Raw genomic sequence first — 20,114 nt, forward strand, 5'->3', positions numbered from 1 at the left:
CGGCACCCGTGCGCTGCCCGCTCTCGCCCGCGGGTACATAGTTGCGTTATTATACCCTTAGGTAGCTATGGAATATATGCTTGTAGTTGTGCGCAACAACTCCAAACCGGTCTAGCAGTTTAGCGCGGAGAATACCTGCCTGCACTTTGCTAGTACAAAGCTGCTGCTGAGGTTACTACACACTATAAATCACACTTAGAAAATGGATGGGAACAAAAAAAACCACTATATTTTCAAAGTTTCTTTGCAAAAATACACAATCCACTTCACGTGTGTTCATATTGTTTCTTACACAAGGAACCGTCACAGCGTTCATACGTTTGTATTATATATTATTATGAAACTTAATATTCTTTATTAATTATGTCATTATTCACAATTTTTTTAGGTTTTTATTATGAGATTATTCATCTGGAGGACTTTGATATCCTCGAAGTATTCGTTAGAAGCTGATGAGTCCTGGCGGCGGCTCCGGCGGCATGAAGCCTCCGTGTGGCATTCCCGGATCTGTAATTGAAAAAAATGTGAAATCGGAGCAGGACAATATGTTTGTCCTGTATGTATTACTACATCACAGATACATTCTCGAAGTTATTCAGTACACTCCCTACGTAGGTTTCTGGCATAGTACATGTATTTTATTATAGGTGTTATGTTATATAAATTACAATGGAATTGAAACAAAGAAATTCTTTAAAATATTTCACTTTACTACTTAATTGACATAAGGGTAGTAGGATACTTTTCATATTCAGGATATTAGCATGATCTGTCGCGTCTGGAGCTGTCAGTACCGGGCGGGCGGACTGAATGGGTACGTAGCGGGCGGGTGGCAGAAGGCTGCAGGTCTCCTGTATGTACTGGGCAAGCGGCGCAGCGCCTGGCGATAGGAGACGGAGGGTCGCCAGGAGGGAGGTACGACGTAAGCACCGGACGGGTAGCAGGAGGAGGGGGCCGTTATATACCTGGCTACAGGAGGCGGGCGGGTCGCCCGGGGGAAGGGCACGGGGCGGGGCGGGGGGCCGCTACGTACCTGGCGGGCGGCGCAGCGCCTGGCGGCAGGAGGCGGGCGGGGGGCCGCTACGTACCTGGCGGGCGGCGCAGCGCCTGGCGGCAGGAGGCGGGCGGGGGGCCGCTACGTACCTGGCGGGCGGCGCAGCGCCTGGCGGCAGGAGGCGGGCGGGGGGCCGCTACGTACCTGGCGGGCGGCGCAGCGCCTGGCGGCAGGAGGCGGGCGGGGGGCCGCTACGTACCTGGCGGGCGGCGCAGCGCCTGGCGGCAGGAGGCGGGCGGGGGGCCGCTACGTACCTGGCGGGCGGCGCAGCGCCTGGCGGCAGGAGGCGGGCGGGGGGCCGCTACGTACCTGGCGGGCGGCGCAGCGCCTGGCGGCAGGAGGCGGGCGGGGGGCCGCTACGTACCTGGCGGGCGGCGCAGCGCCTGGCGGCAGGAGGCGGGCGGGGGGCCGCTACGTACCTGGCGGGCGGCGCAGCGCCTGGCGGCAGGAGGCGGGCGGGGGGCCGCTACGTACCTGGCGGGCGGCGCAGCGCCTGGCGGCAGGAGGCGGGCGGGGGGCCGCTACGTACCTGGCGGGCGGCGCAGCGCCTGGCGGCAGGAGGCGGGCGGGGGGCCGCTACGTACCTGGCGGGCGGCGCAGCGCCTGGCGGCAGGAGGCGGGCGGGGGGCCGCTACGTACCTGGCGGGCGGCGCAGCGCCTGGCGGCAGGAGGCGGGCGGGGGGCCGCTACGTACCTGGCGGGCGGCGCAGCGCCTGGCGGCAGGAGGCGGGCGGGGGGCCGCTACGTACCTGGCGGGCGGCGCAGCGCCTGGCGGCAGGAGGCGGGCGGGGGGCCGCTACGTACCTGGCGGGCGGCGCAGCGCCTGGCGGCAGGAGGCGGGCGGGGGGCCGCTACGTACCTGGCGGGCGGCGCAGCGCCTGGCGGCAGGAGGCGGGCGGGGGGCCGCTACGTACCTGGCGGGCGGCGCAGCGCCTGGCGGCAGGAGGCGGGCGGGGGGCCGCTACGTACCTGGCGGGCGGCGCAGCGCCTGGCGGCAGGAGGCGGGCGGGTCGCCGGGCGGCGGCGGCGGCGGCGGCAGCGCGTCCCACAGCGGCACGTGGTCGGCGTGCGACGCGGGGCACGGCCACGCGCAACCCACGCGGCGAGGACGACGACGCTGCAACACAACATTGCATTAGGCAACGTGCACGCTTATCAACTTTAGGCAAGATGTTGATGAGTTTCGCTCAACATGTTAACAAATATCTCCAGTCAACATTGACATAATTTTGGCAACAATTGGTTACGTATTTTGAACTATTTATAAGGTTGGCCATAGAGTGGACGAGTAATAAAATTTTGCCTTATTTAATTGCCTAATATAGCTACCTATTTCTCTTTTTTTTTTCAAAATTAATTACTGAGTTTTACACGTGTTAATAAAAACAAAGAATACTGCGCAAAATACGAACCTTTTTAATAGGCGGCTCTTCGACATCGGAGTCCTGTCCGGGCTTGTAGCCGTCCGCGAAGCTCACGCGCTTGCCGCCGCGCCCCACTTCGCCCGTACACACGTTGCTACGGAACATTTGTTGTTGCATCAACATTCGCTATAGTTACATTCACATTTTATATCATACAAAAATTACACTCATATATTGTATATGTTGATATTAAAAGATCATTGAAGATTATACCAACAAAGGTTTTAAAATAGAACCCTATTTGTTTTGTTTGTTGCTGCTTTACCGCTACACCTATTTTTCTTTAGCAACGTTTGAAAAAATTCTAGTATCTGTTCTTTCTAGTATTCAGTCGAGTAGACACACACATATACTTATATGCTTTGCTACACTTCTATATTGGTAGATGGGATGCAGAAAAGTTTTTTACTTCCATTATTTATTTGCTTCATCCTCAGTACAAAGACAGTCAGCCAGTCAAATGCAGCGATGCATTGACGATTCCTCTGGTGTTGCAAATGTCCATAGGCGACGTTGACTACTTTCCATCAGGTAGCACGTGTGCTTTATCATTAAAAAAATGAAATGGATATGGCCTCTATATTATTATTTTTAATCTTAAAATAATACCCATCATACAATGGTTCATTTTTTTTCTTTCTTAGTATGTAAACTTACGTGATCAGTATGCCCTTCTCAGGTACATCCTTCTGCTCCTCTGTAGTCTCAGCCTCCTTCGCTACTTCACCAAGAACTGCACAAAATCATTCAATTCAATCAATCAAATCATTCACTCATAATGTTTACAAGATATGTCTTATTTCTATTATAATTTATTGATTATTGCCTTTATTCGACAGATCAGGGTCATTGCGATATGGAAATAAGGATATACACATAGTTTTTTAGGTGGTAGGTTAGATTATTTATTATAATTAGTCCTAACACCTAACATCAGTTTTACATTAACAAGAAATATTCACTCATTTTAAACTAGGATTATTTAGAAAATACTTATGTTACATTATATTCAATAACATTCGATGACAATTTTTTGATAAAAAATCAGTGCATTCCCGTATGAAACAATCAGGAGGCACGGCAGTGCCTCCGCCAAGTCGAGCCTACTTTTTTCTCTCATAGATTTTTAGATTTTTTTCTCTCATAGATTACCTAAAAAATACTAGGAATATCAAAAATTGATAACATACCAGTTTCCCTCAAAGCCTGATCGATCCTGGCATCGAGTGTACTCCTCGCAGTCTCTGCATGGTCTGGAGACACTTCCTTTGGGGGCGAGGCGGATGGGAGCGGCACCATCTCGATGTTCGTGATGCATTGCATGGAGGTTGGCGCCATGCTGGTCATACTGGTCATGCTGCCCATGCTGTCGGCCGTCATGGAGTCGGTGGCGAAACAGTCGCCGTACTGGAGACGGTCGGAGGCGCCGTACATATCCATGTAGGCTTCGTCGTAGCTGTTGAAAGCCAAAATTAGTCAGTAAATCTGATGTGTTTTGGTTGTAGGGTCAGAAGGCAAACCTTTGAGCAAACATATTAAGTCGGCTACAGACTCACGCGAGAAGTCTCGCCGAGAAATTGCGCGGGAACCGAGAAGGTTTTTACACTCTCTACCTTTACTTTACCGTTCTCTTTTCTCGTCCGAGAAACCCTTTGAGGCGGGCAAAATCGGACACCGATCCAAGAACAGGCGAGCGCGAGAACGGGAACGAAAAGGCAAGAAAGCGTTCACATTCACGTTTCTCGGGTGTTCTCGGGGTGAGTCTGTAGCCGCTATTAATCCGCTATTTAATATTCTTCTTCGATATGAGTGCGAGCGTGACATTGTATGTAGTTGTGTAGGTAGGTAGAGCCGCCGCACTGTCGTCCATTCCGGATAATGGTCGAGAATGCGAATGAAAAGGTCGCATGAGTGTAGATGTATTCTTGGTTTTGCGCGCAATTTCTCGGCAAGTACACACACAATAATCATTTTGATTTCTTGTTTTGTATTGTTTGTGAGTGTTGTTGAGTGTTAAAGTGATGAAAAGTGTATGTCTCACTCAGTGGGCAGGTCGGTCCTGTTGGCGAGGCTCTGTATGCGGTAGACGGGCTGCGGAGAGCCTTGCGCAGGGTACTGCTCGCCGCCCGTCAGCACTATGTTCACCTCGTTCGGCTTCAGACCTGGAAATATTTTGAAAAATGTTATATTGACAATTGATATTCATACGATTTTGGATATAGAGTGAATTGAGATGAATTATGTGCAGTAACTTGATAGTATTTAACAATTGAGTAAGTTTATAAAACTAAGGTACGATTTTGGATTGTTTGAGCTTGAATTGCCACTGGTTCTAGGGATGGCGATGTCAGATTGGTTAATAGAAAAATCCATTTTTTGGACTAAAAAAGTCGATTATGTTAATCGATCTCCAGTAATGCATCGATTCAGTGAACCGATCTTTCACCCAAGCAAATTAAAACTCAATTTTTTTAACTTGATTAATTTCGTTTTTTGTTAAGTTTGTTAAAGTTTATGTTTCTGGTTAATTTTGACAGTGACATTTGTTTGTTTACATTTTCTATCGAATCAGACTATAGTGTCTGTTACGTATATTCCGGGGGTCGTACGTACCCCAGCGCGAGGGTCGGTTGGCGGGCGGTGCGGCGGGGGGGTGGTCTGCGCGCCAGTCGCACTTGATCTCGCCGCGCGCTCGCAGCCGCACCACCGTCTCGATGCGCTGCTGAGCGCCCGCGCCGTCTGCACCGCCTGCGTCCTGGCTCGTTGACGCCTGGACGAACATAACAGGAAAACATGTTACCAAAATTACAATGTTTTTAGTAATATTCATAATTCCATTAACATTCATATTATTAACACATCAGCAACGCATTTTTGATGTGAAACATCTATAGCCGCACGTAAAACCGATTTCTGACGTGGCGACGCATGCCGTGGCGACGCGTCGCCACGCTATACGATGGTATATATATACAGTCTATATGCAGTAGTGTGTACGGTGTGGCGACGCGTCGCCATGCGCAAAAATCGTAATATTTTATTTTATCATTATGACATATTTAGTTCCTATCACAATATGTTCTTTTCTGCATATTACTTTTACAAAATAATGTCGATGTTTCACATCTGCCAGGCGTCCCGTGACGGCTCACATTGTTTTTTTTTTTTTAATCTCTTCGAGCATTGACTCGTCATTATAATCTTAAATCTCTTCATTAATTAATTATAATCATAATTAATTATCTCTTCATTAATTATAATCTCGTCATTGAATCTTAGTTCTAACGATGATGAGATGATGACTGATATCGTCAATACGCACTCAATCGGCACACCAACAACATGACGACGATCATGCAGCTTCTCTTAATTACGATACAAATAGAATGGAATGCTACAACATAAAGTTTTCAATATTTATTGATAATGTAATGAGAACTGAACATGGATAAATATTGAAGTGAAAATTACGTTATTTTATCATACAATTTGTTGGTCTTATAACCCTAAAAGTTATAAGTATAACTATAATTAGAGATTTGAAATTTAACAAATACCCCAAAATAAATGATTAGCAAACGGCAGTCTGAAATAAAAGAAACTTTTATCGTCGAATTTTTTTTCAAATATGTTACAGCCCTCCAAACGAAATACAAATTTTTAAACTTTAACAAACACAACTCACCTGACTGGCCACATCGCTCTGATAGGCCATCGCGAGCTGCTCGTACATCTCGTAGTTGCCGGCCACGTGCTCGTAGCTCTCCGCGTACTTCTCCTGGCTGTCCACTATCGTCTCTATGCTCTTCTGGTAGAGCCCCCCTTGGCTCGCGATCACGTCGTTGAAGCTGTAGTTAGAGTTCTGGGAGGACGGGCGGAGGTGGCTCTCGTCTTTCTCGTACATTGGCGCTTCCTAAACGATAAACATTTATTTATAGATAGCAAAATAGCAAGAAAAGCCAAGTCGTAATGTTTAGGGTCACTTTAAATTATGATAATTTACGCCGGGGGTCAGTATACAATTAGATATGTTTTTAATTTGATTTGAAAATGAAAATTTATCTATCAAATATTATTTGCCACAATGGATGTAGATTACGATTTTTACGTGGATATATCCTAAAGAATACCTTAAAAAATTAAAGTATGAGAAGTACTAGTCAGTTTATTGGGATATAACCAAAACACTCTATTATAAAAGGAGCCCCATAACCATCAGTAGGACAATAATGTTTTTTTTGTGTAGAACATTGAGGTAATTAACAGAAAATTGAAATAGTTACCTTAATACTACATACAGATTCTTGTGATGAGCACTGAGATAAATTGGACTCATCCAGCATTCTCATCGGAATAATGCCTTTGGTGTCCTGTGGTTCCTGATAAACAAAATAACAGATGTTAGTGACATAAAGGTCCGTAACAAAACAAATGTGTAGTGACCTCATGAGTATCTGTAGCAAATTCCAAATTGAAAAAAAACTTTGAACTTCTTTTTTAATAGTAATATCAAACTAGCATGCAACGAATTTGATGTTAAGTGCTCTGCAGTCAATGAATAGTCAACTTCATATAGAATATGTGTACGTACTATTAATATTGATTGGTATTGCCAACTCTGGTCAATAAGTCAGAAGGCCTATGTTACTTATGTTACCTGTTATAAGGTAAAAATATATGTAGTAATGAGTCCTCCATAGTCCAAAGACAAATGCTTCTATTATATTTAAATAATTATACATTTATATTCAATACACTTCTGACACGCAATGACGTTATCAACTTATACGAAGAACCTAATTACGAGGTGTTTGAAAATAAATTTAAACTCGCCTTAAATTCCATAATTTCTTCTTTTTCAACGACCATAACTGTTGGCGGTGCGACCGGTTGCGGCGGCAACGCAGTCACATTTCTCTCAACCTGTTCATCTTCTACGATCTTCTCTATCTGACTCTTCTGTTCTACGCTCTCTGCTTCTACGCTCTCAACTTCTACCTTCTGTACATTGAGCTCCACAGCTTCCTTCTTTATGTGTATATTGTTACCAACAAAATCATTTTGCAACTCCTTCACGTTGATTATTTCCCGGGGTTTGTGCTGGATCCTCGGCGAGAATTCTAGAAGCTTCTGTGCTTTTTCATCATCAGTTAACCGTTCCGTTTTGATGTTGTTTAAGATGTTAACATCGAAGATATCCTCGCTGTTCGCGTCAGATGACGATCTATTTCGCTTCTCCCGCTTCTCGCGCTTCTCCCGCTTCTCTCGCTTCTGCTTCTTCTCTATTCTGCTTCGCTTCTTGGCCCTGACCGCGGTATCGGTCTCAGAACTGCTGCTACTGGAAGAGCTAGTGCTCGTGGAAGATTCCTTCCGTTTACGCTTTTGACCTTTCTTTTGCTTCTGTTGCTTTTTATTCTTCTTCACTCTTTTCAGTTCTTTCTTCTTCTCTAAATATTTAATGGAATACAATTTATAGTAAAACTATACTTACATATTATGTAATTAAAAAAATATACAAGTATTGACAGCAAAACAAAAAAAATACAACAAGAGAACATTTAAAATGTAATAAAAATATCCCTATTGAATTAAAATTTATTATTTCATTCATCTTTTATAAGTTACTTAATTTTCTGCGCCTATGGACCAGGTTTCCAATTACATGTACTTTTGATTTTTTGCCATTGTAGAAAAGTAATTCAAAGGCACTATAATAATATTCTCACCTTCTTGAAGCTCCAGCTCCTCCGATTCCTCTTTCTCCGCTTTCTTCTTCTGTTTCTGCTTTTCTTTCAACTTCTTGAGTAGCTTCTTGCCTATACGACGGCGCTTGGCTTCTTTTGACTTTGCTTTTTTGAGTGCCTGCAAAAATGTGTTCTAAGTTACATGGAAGCAGTGATAGCGCAGTGGTTGATAAGTGGGTCCTCGCTCAGGATCAAATCACTTTAGAGTTTTAGAAGATTTGTGTATTAGAATTAAATTATCAATTCCTTTAACGGCGAAGAAGAATATCGCGATCAAACCTGCATACATGAGAGATTTTTTAACGGAATAGTTCACAGAGATATGTGAAGTTTACCAATTTCTTACTTAGCTAGCGCGGTGAAATATGGCCTAATCCTTCTCATTATGAAAGGAGACCTGAGCCCAGCAGTGGGGAGAAATAACGGATTGATGATAAAGATATATCATTTCAAGAGACTACCCGTGACCAGCAGTAGGACAATAATAGGATAAAGGTACATACAAAAGATATGAGCAAAGTGAATAAGTAAAGTTCTTCACGAGTACCTTCTTCTTCATTAGCTTCCGCTTCTTCTTGGCGCTGGCGTCGCTGTCCGACATCGAGGACAATGTGGATGTAGATCGTTTTCTTTTGCGGGTTTTCTCTTTTTCCTTGACTATTTTCATTTTTTTCCTGGAAAAGGAAATTGCGCAAATAAACATTTGACCACCTACGTGGCGGAGCGGTCACCATATCGGTCTGACGCGCAGAGGGTCCCGGGTTCGATCCTAGTATGAGGATCTGTGAGTGTAGACAGCGAAACATAATATGTAGTTCATTTTTGAAAAACATTTTTCTCTATAATTATTTTAAGTTTCGAAACGCATCAACAGGCATCAACGTAAGTATCGTGTAATAAAGCATCAAAGAGAATTTTGTCTATAACAATAAATTGTGACGTCACAGATCGCAATGTTATCGACTGTGTGATCGACTGTTTTCGTGCGACGTTTTTTTTAATTACAAACTAAATACGCATTTTCACTATTCAATACATCTTTTAAGAAATAGATATAAAATCATAAATTTTAAACACTTTTCCAAAACTGCTAAATAAACAATTCTCTTAATAATTTAAAGCAACAAAACAATTTTCCATATATTATTAGTAAAGTTACAGTGTACAAAAATTAATCGGTTAACCTTTTATCGGTGTCTTCTTCTATATCAGACTCCTGGCTCCATCCTTCGCTGCTGAGCTTAATCTTCTTCTTATCTTCCTTCTTATCTTCTGTCTCCTTCTGAAATTCTTCTTCCTTCTTCTTCTGGACGGTTTCCTGCTGCACGGGAGTCATACACCGCGGTGATTCGGACACCTTCGCTTCAGCAACTTCAGGCCATACTGCTGCCATGAACCTAAAGATAATAAAGTAATGTTACTTGCTTACTTTACAATTTCTTTCTTTTTCTAAGGGCACGCTAAGCTGTTAGTCCTAATAATCATACACTGCAAAGTTATAGAGGCCTTATGGACATTTGGTACGGTGAGATAATTTACCAAGTAAGATGGTAATACCGGAAGTGGTTTGTGATTATTTACTTTAATTAGGAAGATTGTATATATTTAAGATGAATGACTTAGAAAACTTCGCTAGTGTCATTTAGGAGAAGAAGAACGATCTGGCGACATTTCTTGCATACGTTAACCGGCATTTCATCAAAATATGCTTCACGCGATCTCTAGTTGTGCAAAGTTATATGCATCCAGCAGTGGGACAAAAAATGGTGAGGTGGTGCACTTCTCCACTGTCCCGTGCTGCAGTTCTATTTAAATATAGTCTAGGTTTTACGTGGGCATTAAAAAAATGGGTTGTTGTCCAGACCTACTTCTGCAGTACCGTCGTTGCATAGCGACCGTCACTGTCACTAGCCCTATACCCAGTATGTACTCGCGCCTCGGTGAGGCACTGCCACTAGCGCTATACCCAGCAGGGGGTGACGTCACACCTACCGCTGGTACTCCCTGTCGAGCAGCACCTCGTCGTTGCGCAGCGGCGTGAGGGCGCGGCGCGGCTGGCTGTCGTCGGCCTCCCACTCGCTGGCCACCGGCTGTACTCGCGCCTCGGTGAGGCACTGCCACTAGCGCTATACCCAGCAGGGGGTGACGTCACACCTACCGCTGGTACTCCCTGTCGAGCAGCACCTCGTCGTTGCGCAGCGGCGTGAGGGCGCGGCGCGGCTGGCTGTCGTCGGCCTCCCACTCGCTGGCCACCGGCTGTACTCGCGCCTCGGTGAGGCACTGCCACTAGCGCTATACCCAGCAGGGGGTGACGTCACACCTACCGCTGGTACTCCCTGTCGAGCAGCACCTCGTCGTTGCGCAGCGGCGTGAGGGCGCGGCGCGGCTGGCTGTCGTCGGCCTCCCACTCGCTGGCCACCGGCTGTACTCGCGCCTCGGTGAGGGACGCCGCGCTACGGGGGTACCACGCGCGGGCGAGCACCGACGGTGTGTCTGTTATCCTGGTGGGATATTGTATTGGTTATTCTGGAGCAATGACGTGTAAAGGAGGGAGGGGTTGACCGAAATGTCACACACTTTCACATATTATTTCACCAAGAAACAGTGTAAAATTGCGAATTCACTCGATTAAATTAACTTTTTCACCCAAAACTCAATCACGCCCAAATTAAGTTTTACAATTATATAAAAAAGTCGAGACAAATCTCACGACATCTCACCAAGAGGGCAAGAGAATTTCAAAAAAAATCTAAAATAAATGAATAATTTACGGACGCCCCCTTTTAACTTTATAACGAGAAATTCCTCCATATGCCTCTAAGTGAAAAAGTAAAAAACTTAGGTATCCAGATGGATTGCTATCTGTCATGGGGCCCTCAGGTCAACGAGGTGAGCAAGAAAGTGTTTTCGGCCATGGGATCCCTCCGGAGGCTTCGCAACTTCCTACCAATTGCGACCAAAATCTCACTTTCATTATGTCTACTGCATCCTGTCCTTGACTATGCAGAAATTTTCTATCTAGATCTAACCGAGGAGCAATTAAATAAGCTTGAGCGCATCCAAAACTTATTTATCCGATTCATATTTGGAATTCGTAAATCACGTCTCTGAGTATCGTAAAAAACTCAAGTGGCTCCCAATTCGTCTTCGTCGGAATACTCATATACTTGCTGCTTTACACTGCATCTTGTTTAACCCTAACACACCTAATTATTTAAAAGAGCGTTTTCATTACTTGCATCTGTCTCACGATACGCATTTACTGCGCTCCAATAAAAACCTTTCCCTATTAACTCCTTCTTCTTCTTCACCATTCTTTAGCAAATCTTTTACTGCAGTGGCTGTGCGCCTATGGAATGCCTTACCGGTTGTTATCCGACGTGCGCAGTCACTGGAATCTTTTAAAAATCAAGTAAAAGAATTTTATCTATCATTATAATCTGCTTCCTAGCTACCCTGTTATTTTTATACTATTCTATTATTTCCTACTTTATGTATTCTCCTCTTTTTCTCCTTTCCTTCTATTCCTAAGTACTCTAGCTGCTGATATATTTAAAATATGACTCTCATGTACACACCTACCCTGGATCTCTTTAATATAATTCTCTCTTTCTTGCAATAAGTAAATGGTTGCCTGGAAGAGATCGCTATTTAGTGATAAGGCCGCCAGTTGAACCTTTAATTATTGTAAATATTTTGTATTTGTTACCATAAATTTGGTGTACAATAAAGAGGTTTTTTATTGTATTGTATTGTATTTCCTTATGCGTTTACGTGTACGTGCCGTGCATACATGTGCGGGCGCGTGTTACATATATGCGTTTGTACATGGATAATTATATTCATATGAATGTAAATGTTTCAAGTGATATTTTCTAATTTTCCAATTAGAAGTAGAATATCTTATATATAAAATTCTCGTGCCACAAAGTTAGTTACCGTACTCCTCCGAAACAGCTTTACCGATTTTCACCAAATTTTATATGCATACTAGTTTTTGCCCGCGGCTTCGCCCGCGTTTAAAAGAAAATAATATGACATACTAACATATATAAAACTGAAAATTCGTACTTTCATTGGAATGGCAGTGGCGAGAATTGTTCGTACCAACTCTGAAACCTTCGTGGGCTCGTGGACATCAACTTTGCTAAAGATCATCACTTGATCAAATGCAAAGTTTACGATTCAATCCTTACCAATATCGATTAAAATAATCGATTTGTTTGGTTCAAAAGATCGATTCTCCGATTAATCGATCTTAGATCGCCATCCCTAGATCCCGTGGGATTTCGGGTCTCAGACTATCTTTGTACAAAATTTCATTAAAATCAGTTCAGTGGTTTAGGCGTGATGAAGAGACAAACCAGACAGACAGACAGAGTTACTTTCGGATTTATAATATTAGTAAGGATAAGGATTAGTAAGGATTTAGTAGGTCTGAGAATCGGCTACTATCTAATTTTCATACTCTTAAGTAATAAGGGTTGTTCGCCCTTAAAAATTTTTTATGTATATGGCAACACAACGGTTGCCGCGTCAGCTAATATAAATATATGTATGTCACAAGAACAGAAAAAAAAATTCAAGACAAATTAATAAAGAAATTATAACGAGAGGAATATTTAATTCTGTATGATTTGAATAGAATGCTTTAGCGATAGAATACATTTTTATATCACGGCGTGCGTAAATTGACGTTTTACGCACGCTTCGCGTGCGCAAAACCCCCATTTCCGACCCCGTAATATAAAATTTTATACAACACGCGGACGAAAAATGTTTTTCTGACTCGTGTGATTGCAGTCCTCGCCTGCGGCTCGGCCTGCAAACTCACACTTGTCAGAAAAAAATTTTTCGTCCTCGTATTGTAATGTACTATTTTCATCAATATTTAATATTCAAAGAATGTTTTAGCAAATAAATGAATTATAATAATTTGATTTGTACTCACTGGTCACACCCATACAGACGATCAACCAAGCCCATTTTCAACATCTCCAATTCCTCATAAACAATAGCTCTGTCTTTGACACAGAAACACCCCCTTGGATTCTCGGTATACCATATTTTAGGGGTGGTGCGAGTTTCCCTAAAAAAAAAACAAAATATTCACCACAAAAAAATTTCGAAATTAAAAATCTATGCCTTATTTATGAAATAAAGTCTTACTCAAAGCTTGAATCACACAATGGTATTATATTATTAAAAAACTGACGGTGATGCTGTTAATCCATAGAGAGATCTTAAAAGAAGGTTTATAAAAGCGTAAAAAGAACCAACTTATACCATACCTATAACATTTATTCTTGTCATGTCTAAACAGCAATGGTTGGCAGATCTTCAGCACAAAACTCCAAGTCTCAAGCGATTCCATTGTTGACTTATTCATACTCTTCTCCAACGCTTCGTCGAGTTCCCTCTCAATCGACAACCGAAAATCTTCTGCATATTTTGTATTAGTCTCATTAGTATCACTAGTTTTGTAACCACTTTCAGAGGATCGGCCACCATCAGAATAGTCACTTCTTCGACGAATGCGTTGTTTACTATCTAAAATTTCGTCCAGTTGTTTTGTCCGTTCCTTTCTGTCATGGGCAATCTTCTCCATCGTTCGCTCTCTCATTCTGTCGTCTAATTCCGGCGTCACTGACTCTCGCTTTATCTCGGTCACTACTTTTGCTATATTCACCACTGGACTTCCATAGTCATCTTTCATTGGAGACTCGTCGTACTCTACTAAACGCTTATCTTGGCTCGTTTCTTCACACATATTGTCATCTGCTTTGATTTCGTTTATAACAGATTCTAAGAATGTGTCGTCATTCATCCCGTCCATCGACATATCCTTAGTATCCTGCTCATATATGGGAACTAGTTCAGGTGAATTGTGTGACGGCGTTTTTGGCTTCACTTGTGAATATTTCTCTAAATTAGAGTCTTCATCGAATATGTCTAAAACTTCTTCATCATTAGGATCTATTTCGAACTTAAAACAATCTATAACTGGTTGAAGTTTTTCAACTTTAATTGCCTTATCAACAGGACTGCTAATGATACATTCGTTTATGACGTCATTTTTCTTATGGAGACTCTCTTTGAGCTGCTGTGATGGATCTTTGGAAACTTTCATAAGTATTTTTTCTGTCACTTTTTCCTGCGGCTTTACTTCTATCTCTTTAATCTCAGGAGATTTAGGAGCAGGAGGATATGGTATCTTTTCGTTTTTGGGACTGCAGCTGTTTGTTTTATCATCATGTTCTAGGGACCAACTGTCACAAACAAAAAAGTCCTTAAGATTGACATCGGTTTCTCTTTCGGTACTTTTTTCTACATCCTTTCTGTCCTCCTTTTCATCTTTAATTTTATGTCTATCTTTGTCTCTTTCTCTAGATTTCTCTTTATCTCTATCTTTGTACTTATCCCTGTCTCCTTTTCTGTAATCAGAGTATCTCCTGGAATCATGCTTGTCAGATTTCTTATCCCGTTTCTGTGAGATACTCCTGCGACGGTTAGATTTTTGATGATGTTCCTTCTCCTGATCATCTCGTTTTCTTTGAAATGGGTTGTCATAATCGGGCAATAGCTTCTGGTAATCGAACTTAAACTCCCTTCCCTCAAATCTTGCTTTCTTAGCTTCACGAATGATTTCATCTACTTTAGCTGGATCTAAAATTAATATTTTACATTACTAATTAGATTCTATAATTAATTCACTACTTTGCCTCATTACAATCTATTTACTTATTCTACACAGACTTCTAATATAATCAGATGATAATAATATGAAGTACTTTTTTCACCAAAGGATATTCCTCTTTTATAATGTAAAGCTTTAAATATTATCCTTATATTAATTCAACAGGTTACCTCTCAAAATCTCCCGCTGTTTACACTACGTTACGTATCTACTACGTTATACTTACACATAGACAGGATCGAAATAATAACTCAATGGTAATCTACCAAGGAAGAAAGAAAATTACACAAAAGCTTGAGAAGAAGCCTGTCTTAAAAGATCAACAAATCTAAATACTAACTCCGTCTAACCCCACCTTACTTGTTACGTAATATGAGTAGAGAATGGGCATACAGTTCACATTCCCGCACACTTATTCATAATTATATCATACATATCAAAGCACCTACTTATTTATAAGATTGGAGTACCAAATGAGCTTGGAGACCGTATGGAAAGTATCACTGCACCATATGTACAAAAAATCTTTCCAATTCCTCGGCAAAGTACCCTTATCTCCCTTACGACACCCTTCAAACCATAACACAGCAGTGCTTAAGCACTGCTATTTTTAGGCAGGAATAGGTGTGGCGGTGGTTTTAAAGTTTTATAGTCAACTAATCTCAGGTGAATTATATGCATATTCACTACTCATCACACAAACAACAAATACCCTTGCGTTGAGGAACTTACGATACTCCTTTCTTTTTGCACGTTTCTTACTACTGACGTGTTGTTTCTGAGATTTAAACACTCTGAAGCGTCGACCTACATGCAAACAGGCAAACACGGGGGCAAGCAATGTTAGAAGTGCAAGGTGGAAAAATATACAGATGATTTTTTTAATATGATTTTGAAGTTTTTAAGTCAGGTTTATAGAACTTCCAATATTCGATACAAACTACGTTTTTGTTGTTTGTAGATCGATTTTGATATACAATATATAAATGTGTACATGGACATAGCTATAGGTTCAATAGTAGTCCTATAGTCGCATATTCGAGATCAGCTAAAAACGGGCGACACAAAATGTCTGTGTAATAAAATGTTTGCTTTTTGGTTTGATAAAAATGACAATCATAAAGTTTCTTCAAAAATTTTATAAAATGACCTCATTTGGAATATATGGTTTTGAAGAACATAAAACCGCAATTTGTAAAGAATATTTGAACTTCAGGTGAGAATAAAGTTGAAAATACTGTTCATAAAATAAAGTTCGAAATTTTTAATAAATGTATAGAGGGTACATCTAACATTTTTGGCATGTAGTATTTACAAATCCATCATTTTATTACAGACCTTTTTTTTAAATAGTGTTATGCCAAAGAGGTTAGTAGTAACTAGCAGATATTACATATGAGATACATGCAAGAATTTATTTATTTTTGCATGTAAGACATAGATGTAAGCCAACTTGATATTCGAAAGCATTAGAAAAATAAATAAAACTTGAATCAATACAAAATGGCGGATTTGGTATATGTTTCTCGCTTACACACTGACTCGTATTAACGTCGAATAGTTATATTTTAATATTATACAAATGTGAACTCACCCAGAAAAGATTTTATGGGCGGCATCGCCTTAGTGGGCATTGCCTTCTCGCTGGTGGATGATGGGCAGATGAGGCCTAGTGGAATGCCCAGCTCAACCAGCTCCATTTTGCGTTTCATGTCTTCTATCTCCTTAAGAGTACGCCTCTGTTGTTCCGGATAAGATTCTGTAAAAAATAAAAAATAAGTGAGCATTTGAAGGTAGTAGAACAGTTTGTGGTTTGACTACCGTGGTTCCACCGCCATGCCTATTTCTGTCTCATAGCAGCAGCATAAGCTCTGCTGTGTTCTGGTTTGAAGTGTGTGGTAAGGGAGATATACTTTTCCGAGGCTTTCCAGCTTAGTGCTCAGGGGTAGCGGCGCATCTGTGGCCGACCTCAAGTAGGAATAAATAATCGTATCTGAGGTTGATTACAGATATCCATGAGCAGCAGTAGCCACTTACCATCTGGTGAACTGCATCCAACTGATGATGATGACCACCTGTGTGGCAAAGTATTCACCATACTGATATGACATGCAATGGGTTCCGGGTTTGATCCCTGGTCAGATAAATGCCTAAATTGTATTCTGGGTGATTATAATATAATTTAGATATTTGTGTGTTTATAAATAAAAAGATTGATCATATAATTTAGATAAACTATCTTTGTGTGTGATTATTACACCCAAGACAAAGTAAAAAACCTACTTTAAGTAATAATGTATATCTAATAATGAACTAGTATTACCTGGCAAACACTTCCTGATAGATCCTGGTTTTGGTGGCTTTGGTGGTTTCTTTTGCTCTTCCTCCACCTTGGGTGTTGTCTTCACGCTGCTGAGCTTCCCGATCAGTACTGTGGTATCTGGTAGAAAACACATAAAAGAACTTCGTAATACATAATATTGTAGTCGACAGTCATACTCCATTTACCAATGTTAACATCATGCCTGTATCAATGTAGACACAAGCAGTGAATGTATTACAAATACAAAAAAAATGGTTTCAAAATGGTATATAAAAATTAATAAATGTAATAATTTGATATTGTAGGCTCATATGTGTGTCAGCTTTTATCACATCTTTAATGAAACACAGGACTGTTTCACACTAGAAATTGGTTTGGTCGTAATACCTCAGGAAGTCAGTGGGTCTGACTTCCTGACCTTTCAATCATAAGTTGATAGAAGTCATGAAGTCAAACACATAAATATGTATTATTTCTGAAGTATTTATTCCTGAAGTTGTAATTCTTGCTACACAAGAGAGGAATTCAAATACAGCTAAACTTTGACAAGAATGTTATGGACTTACTTCCAGTGCTGAGTGGCTTAGGAATTATCGGTGACAAAGGAGTTGATTTCTTCTGAATGGAGAAGGCTCGCAGTCTCTTCTTTGCATTCTCCACACCTTTAGCCGATGCCAGGGATTTGGGAGTCTCAGGGGTTGGTGCGATCAGACTATTGGTAAACTGCAAAGAAATATATGCTACAGTGCTTTATTTGGTCTTATATTATACTACAAATTCAACATAAATATCAATAATAAAAACATATACACATAAACTGTATATAGGGCTTTTTCGTAGGTTTAAAGAAATGTGGTTTATCTAGTAGCAGTAGCAGCAGTCTTTTCAGCTATGCAAGTTTTACAACTGTGACCTAAGACTTGACATGATGTCCAAAGCACTAATAACATTAAAATTCGAAATAATCGAAACTCAAAAAATATATGAAATAAAAAGTCCCTAAAGATAAGTTATCAGTTAAAAAAGAAATGTTTTTGTCCTTCAACAAATTTTGATACAGGGCCCTACAACACTTTGCCACTAGCTACCAACAACAGTATTAACAAATCAACAGTCCATTGTCTAAGGTTTGTATTGATGCATAAACTACAAATAGACGCTGAGCAGTTTCACAGCAATATTACTGGTTGTATTAACCAATATTTGATCACTATCAGCTGCTTAAGAGGGAAGAGTCAATGAGCAGTCAACCTGAAGTCACCTTATGACCAACTCTTACTACAGTCAGCCCATTGGGGTTGATTACATTTATAATATAGGATAAGATTGCAGACCTGAACTTGGCCATAGATGCATTGCTATCCAAAAATATGATGCTTACATAATTGATACATACATCTTAATTATATAAGTATACCAGCATTCACTCCCATCCACTAATATGCAAGGACTACTTCATGCTAGAAACAAATAGCAAACTATTCTATTCTACCACCTTACAGTTATGATGCAAAATATACTTATCAATAACACCATTTCGCAAGGCATACAGCAAGGAATTTCCATGATACAATCATAGATTAGTTAAGATACTTCGCCGCCTTCAAATTCAATGAAGCCACAAATGGCTTATTATCATAAGTTCTTTTTTTGAATTCTTGACAAATAAAAACATTTTTAGAGAAAATTTACGAATAAATAACTAATACTGCGTAATTTACATGAATTTACGTAATAAATAAATAATTATTTCAAATATTTTAAGGATATTTTAGCACGTAGACGTGGCAAAACTTTTTTACGCAAGTATTTCAATTCTCAAAACTGGGCACATTTTCTAGTTAGGAGTGAGTAATCTTTACTAATCTATGGACACAATGTAATATTCCTTTTGAAAAGTAGTTGATGTTAACATTTATCTAGAATTGTTTTTTTCTTTTATTTTTCATTTTACCCATATTGAAATATATGATTGATCTTACCTATATGATTGGTTTTACCTATATGCTTAAATATGGTGCACAAAGGATTAGTATAACAGGTGGTTGTCCTATACAAACATATGTAGAACACTTCAAATAACATTACGTTATGCAAGTGAATACAAGATTGTCTGTCCTGCACTTCTCAGTTTTAAAGTAGGAATAGATAGGAACAGACAGGAAATATTAAAAAGTCCGACATCATGTATGCTGCACCGGACCCTACCAACATTTTAATCTGCGCAAGCGTATTAATTTACCAATGGCATCGAATACGATTTAAAATCTACAGCGCTAGTAGCAATAGCACTAGTGCAGATACATTACCTACACAATTATCGAAAATACATTAAGTTTGTTATAGTAAGTATTCAATTGTATTTACCAGTGGCGGCGAAGTCCCAGGGGGAGCCGGTTCGTCATAATTTGACGATATAAAGCGATTTCCATCCATGATCACAAACAAATACACTCACAATAATATTATTAGTTAATCCACACAATTATAACATTGTAGCTAAGAGATTTTGTCTATTTGTAAACGTAAAAGAATATGATTGTGATGTAGGAAAAACCGATTCAATTATAGTTAAGCGCTAAAATAGAAATAACACTATTTCACATAAGATGAGTGCATTTTGTGAACTCTGTAATAAAACCTTGACTTGCATTGAATGAATTGAATCTGAAATGAATGACACCGGTAATGTTGCTAGTTTACCACCTTGCCACATTTAGTTTGAGTTTACAACTATAAAAAAAATAATAGAAAAATATTAAAATATCGTACAATTTTGTAAAATATATATTATTAATTGTAATTGTGAGCTTTCTGTGATTTTTTATGCAAGATCTAAGTTATAAAAGGCTCTATGTGAAATATTATACTA

At 40.6% G+C, this 20,114-nt stretch overlaps 1 protein-coding gene across 1 annotated transcript; it reads right to left on the minus strand.

The window, feature by feature from the left end:
* Positions 1 to 243: 243 nt before the first annotated feature.
* On the minus strand, positions 244 to 19,908 carry LOC140754649 (uncharacterized). The gene is made up of 20 exons (XM_073089654.1): positions 19,610 to 19,908; positions 17,809 to 17,965; positions 17,243 to 17,359; positions 16,514 to 16,678; positions 13,514 to 14,888; positions 13,174 to 13,311; positions 10,547 to 10,723; positions 9,407 to 9,619; positions 8,770 to 8,896; positions 8,205 to 8,340; positions 7,312 to 7,925; positions 6,762 to 6,857; positions 6,164 to 6,391; positions 5,092 to 5,248; positions 4,520 to 4,640; positions 3,669 to 3,934; positions 3,136 to 3,211; positions 2,467 to 2,572; positions 2,024 to 2,171; positions 244 to 507 (listed from the first exon to the last, which is right to left on the minus strand). The coding sequence occupies exons 1-20, from the start codon at positions 19,676 to 19,678 to the stop codon at positions 443 to 445; spliced, it is 4,551 nt and encodes a 1,516-aa protein (XP_072945755.1). The 5' UTR covers positions 19,679 to 19,908; the 3' UTR covers positions 244 to 442.
* Positions 19,909 to 20,114: the final 206 nt, after the last annotated feature.

Source organism: Epargyreus clarus, unplaced genomic scaffold (assembly GCF_041222505.1).
Source record: "Epargyreus clarus isolate Ecla_fem2 unplaced genomic scaffold, WU_Ecla_fem_2.2 ptg000031l, whole genome shotgun sequence".
NCBI classification, from domain to species: domain Eukaryota; kingdom Metazoa; phylum Arthropoda; class Insecta; order Lepidoptera; family Hesperiidae; genus Epargyreus; species Epargyreus clarus.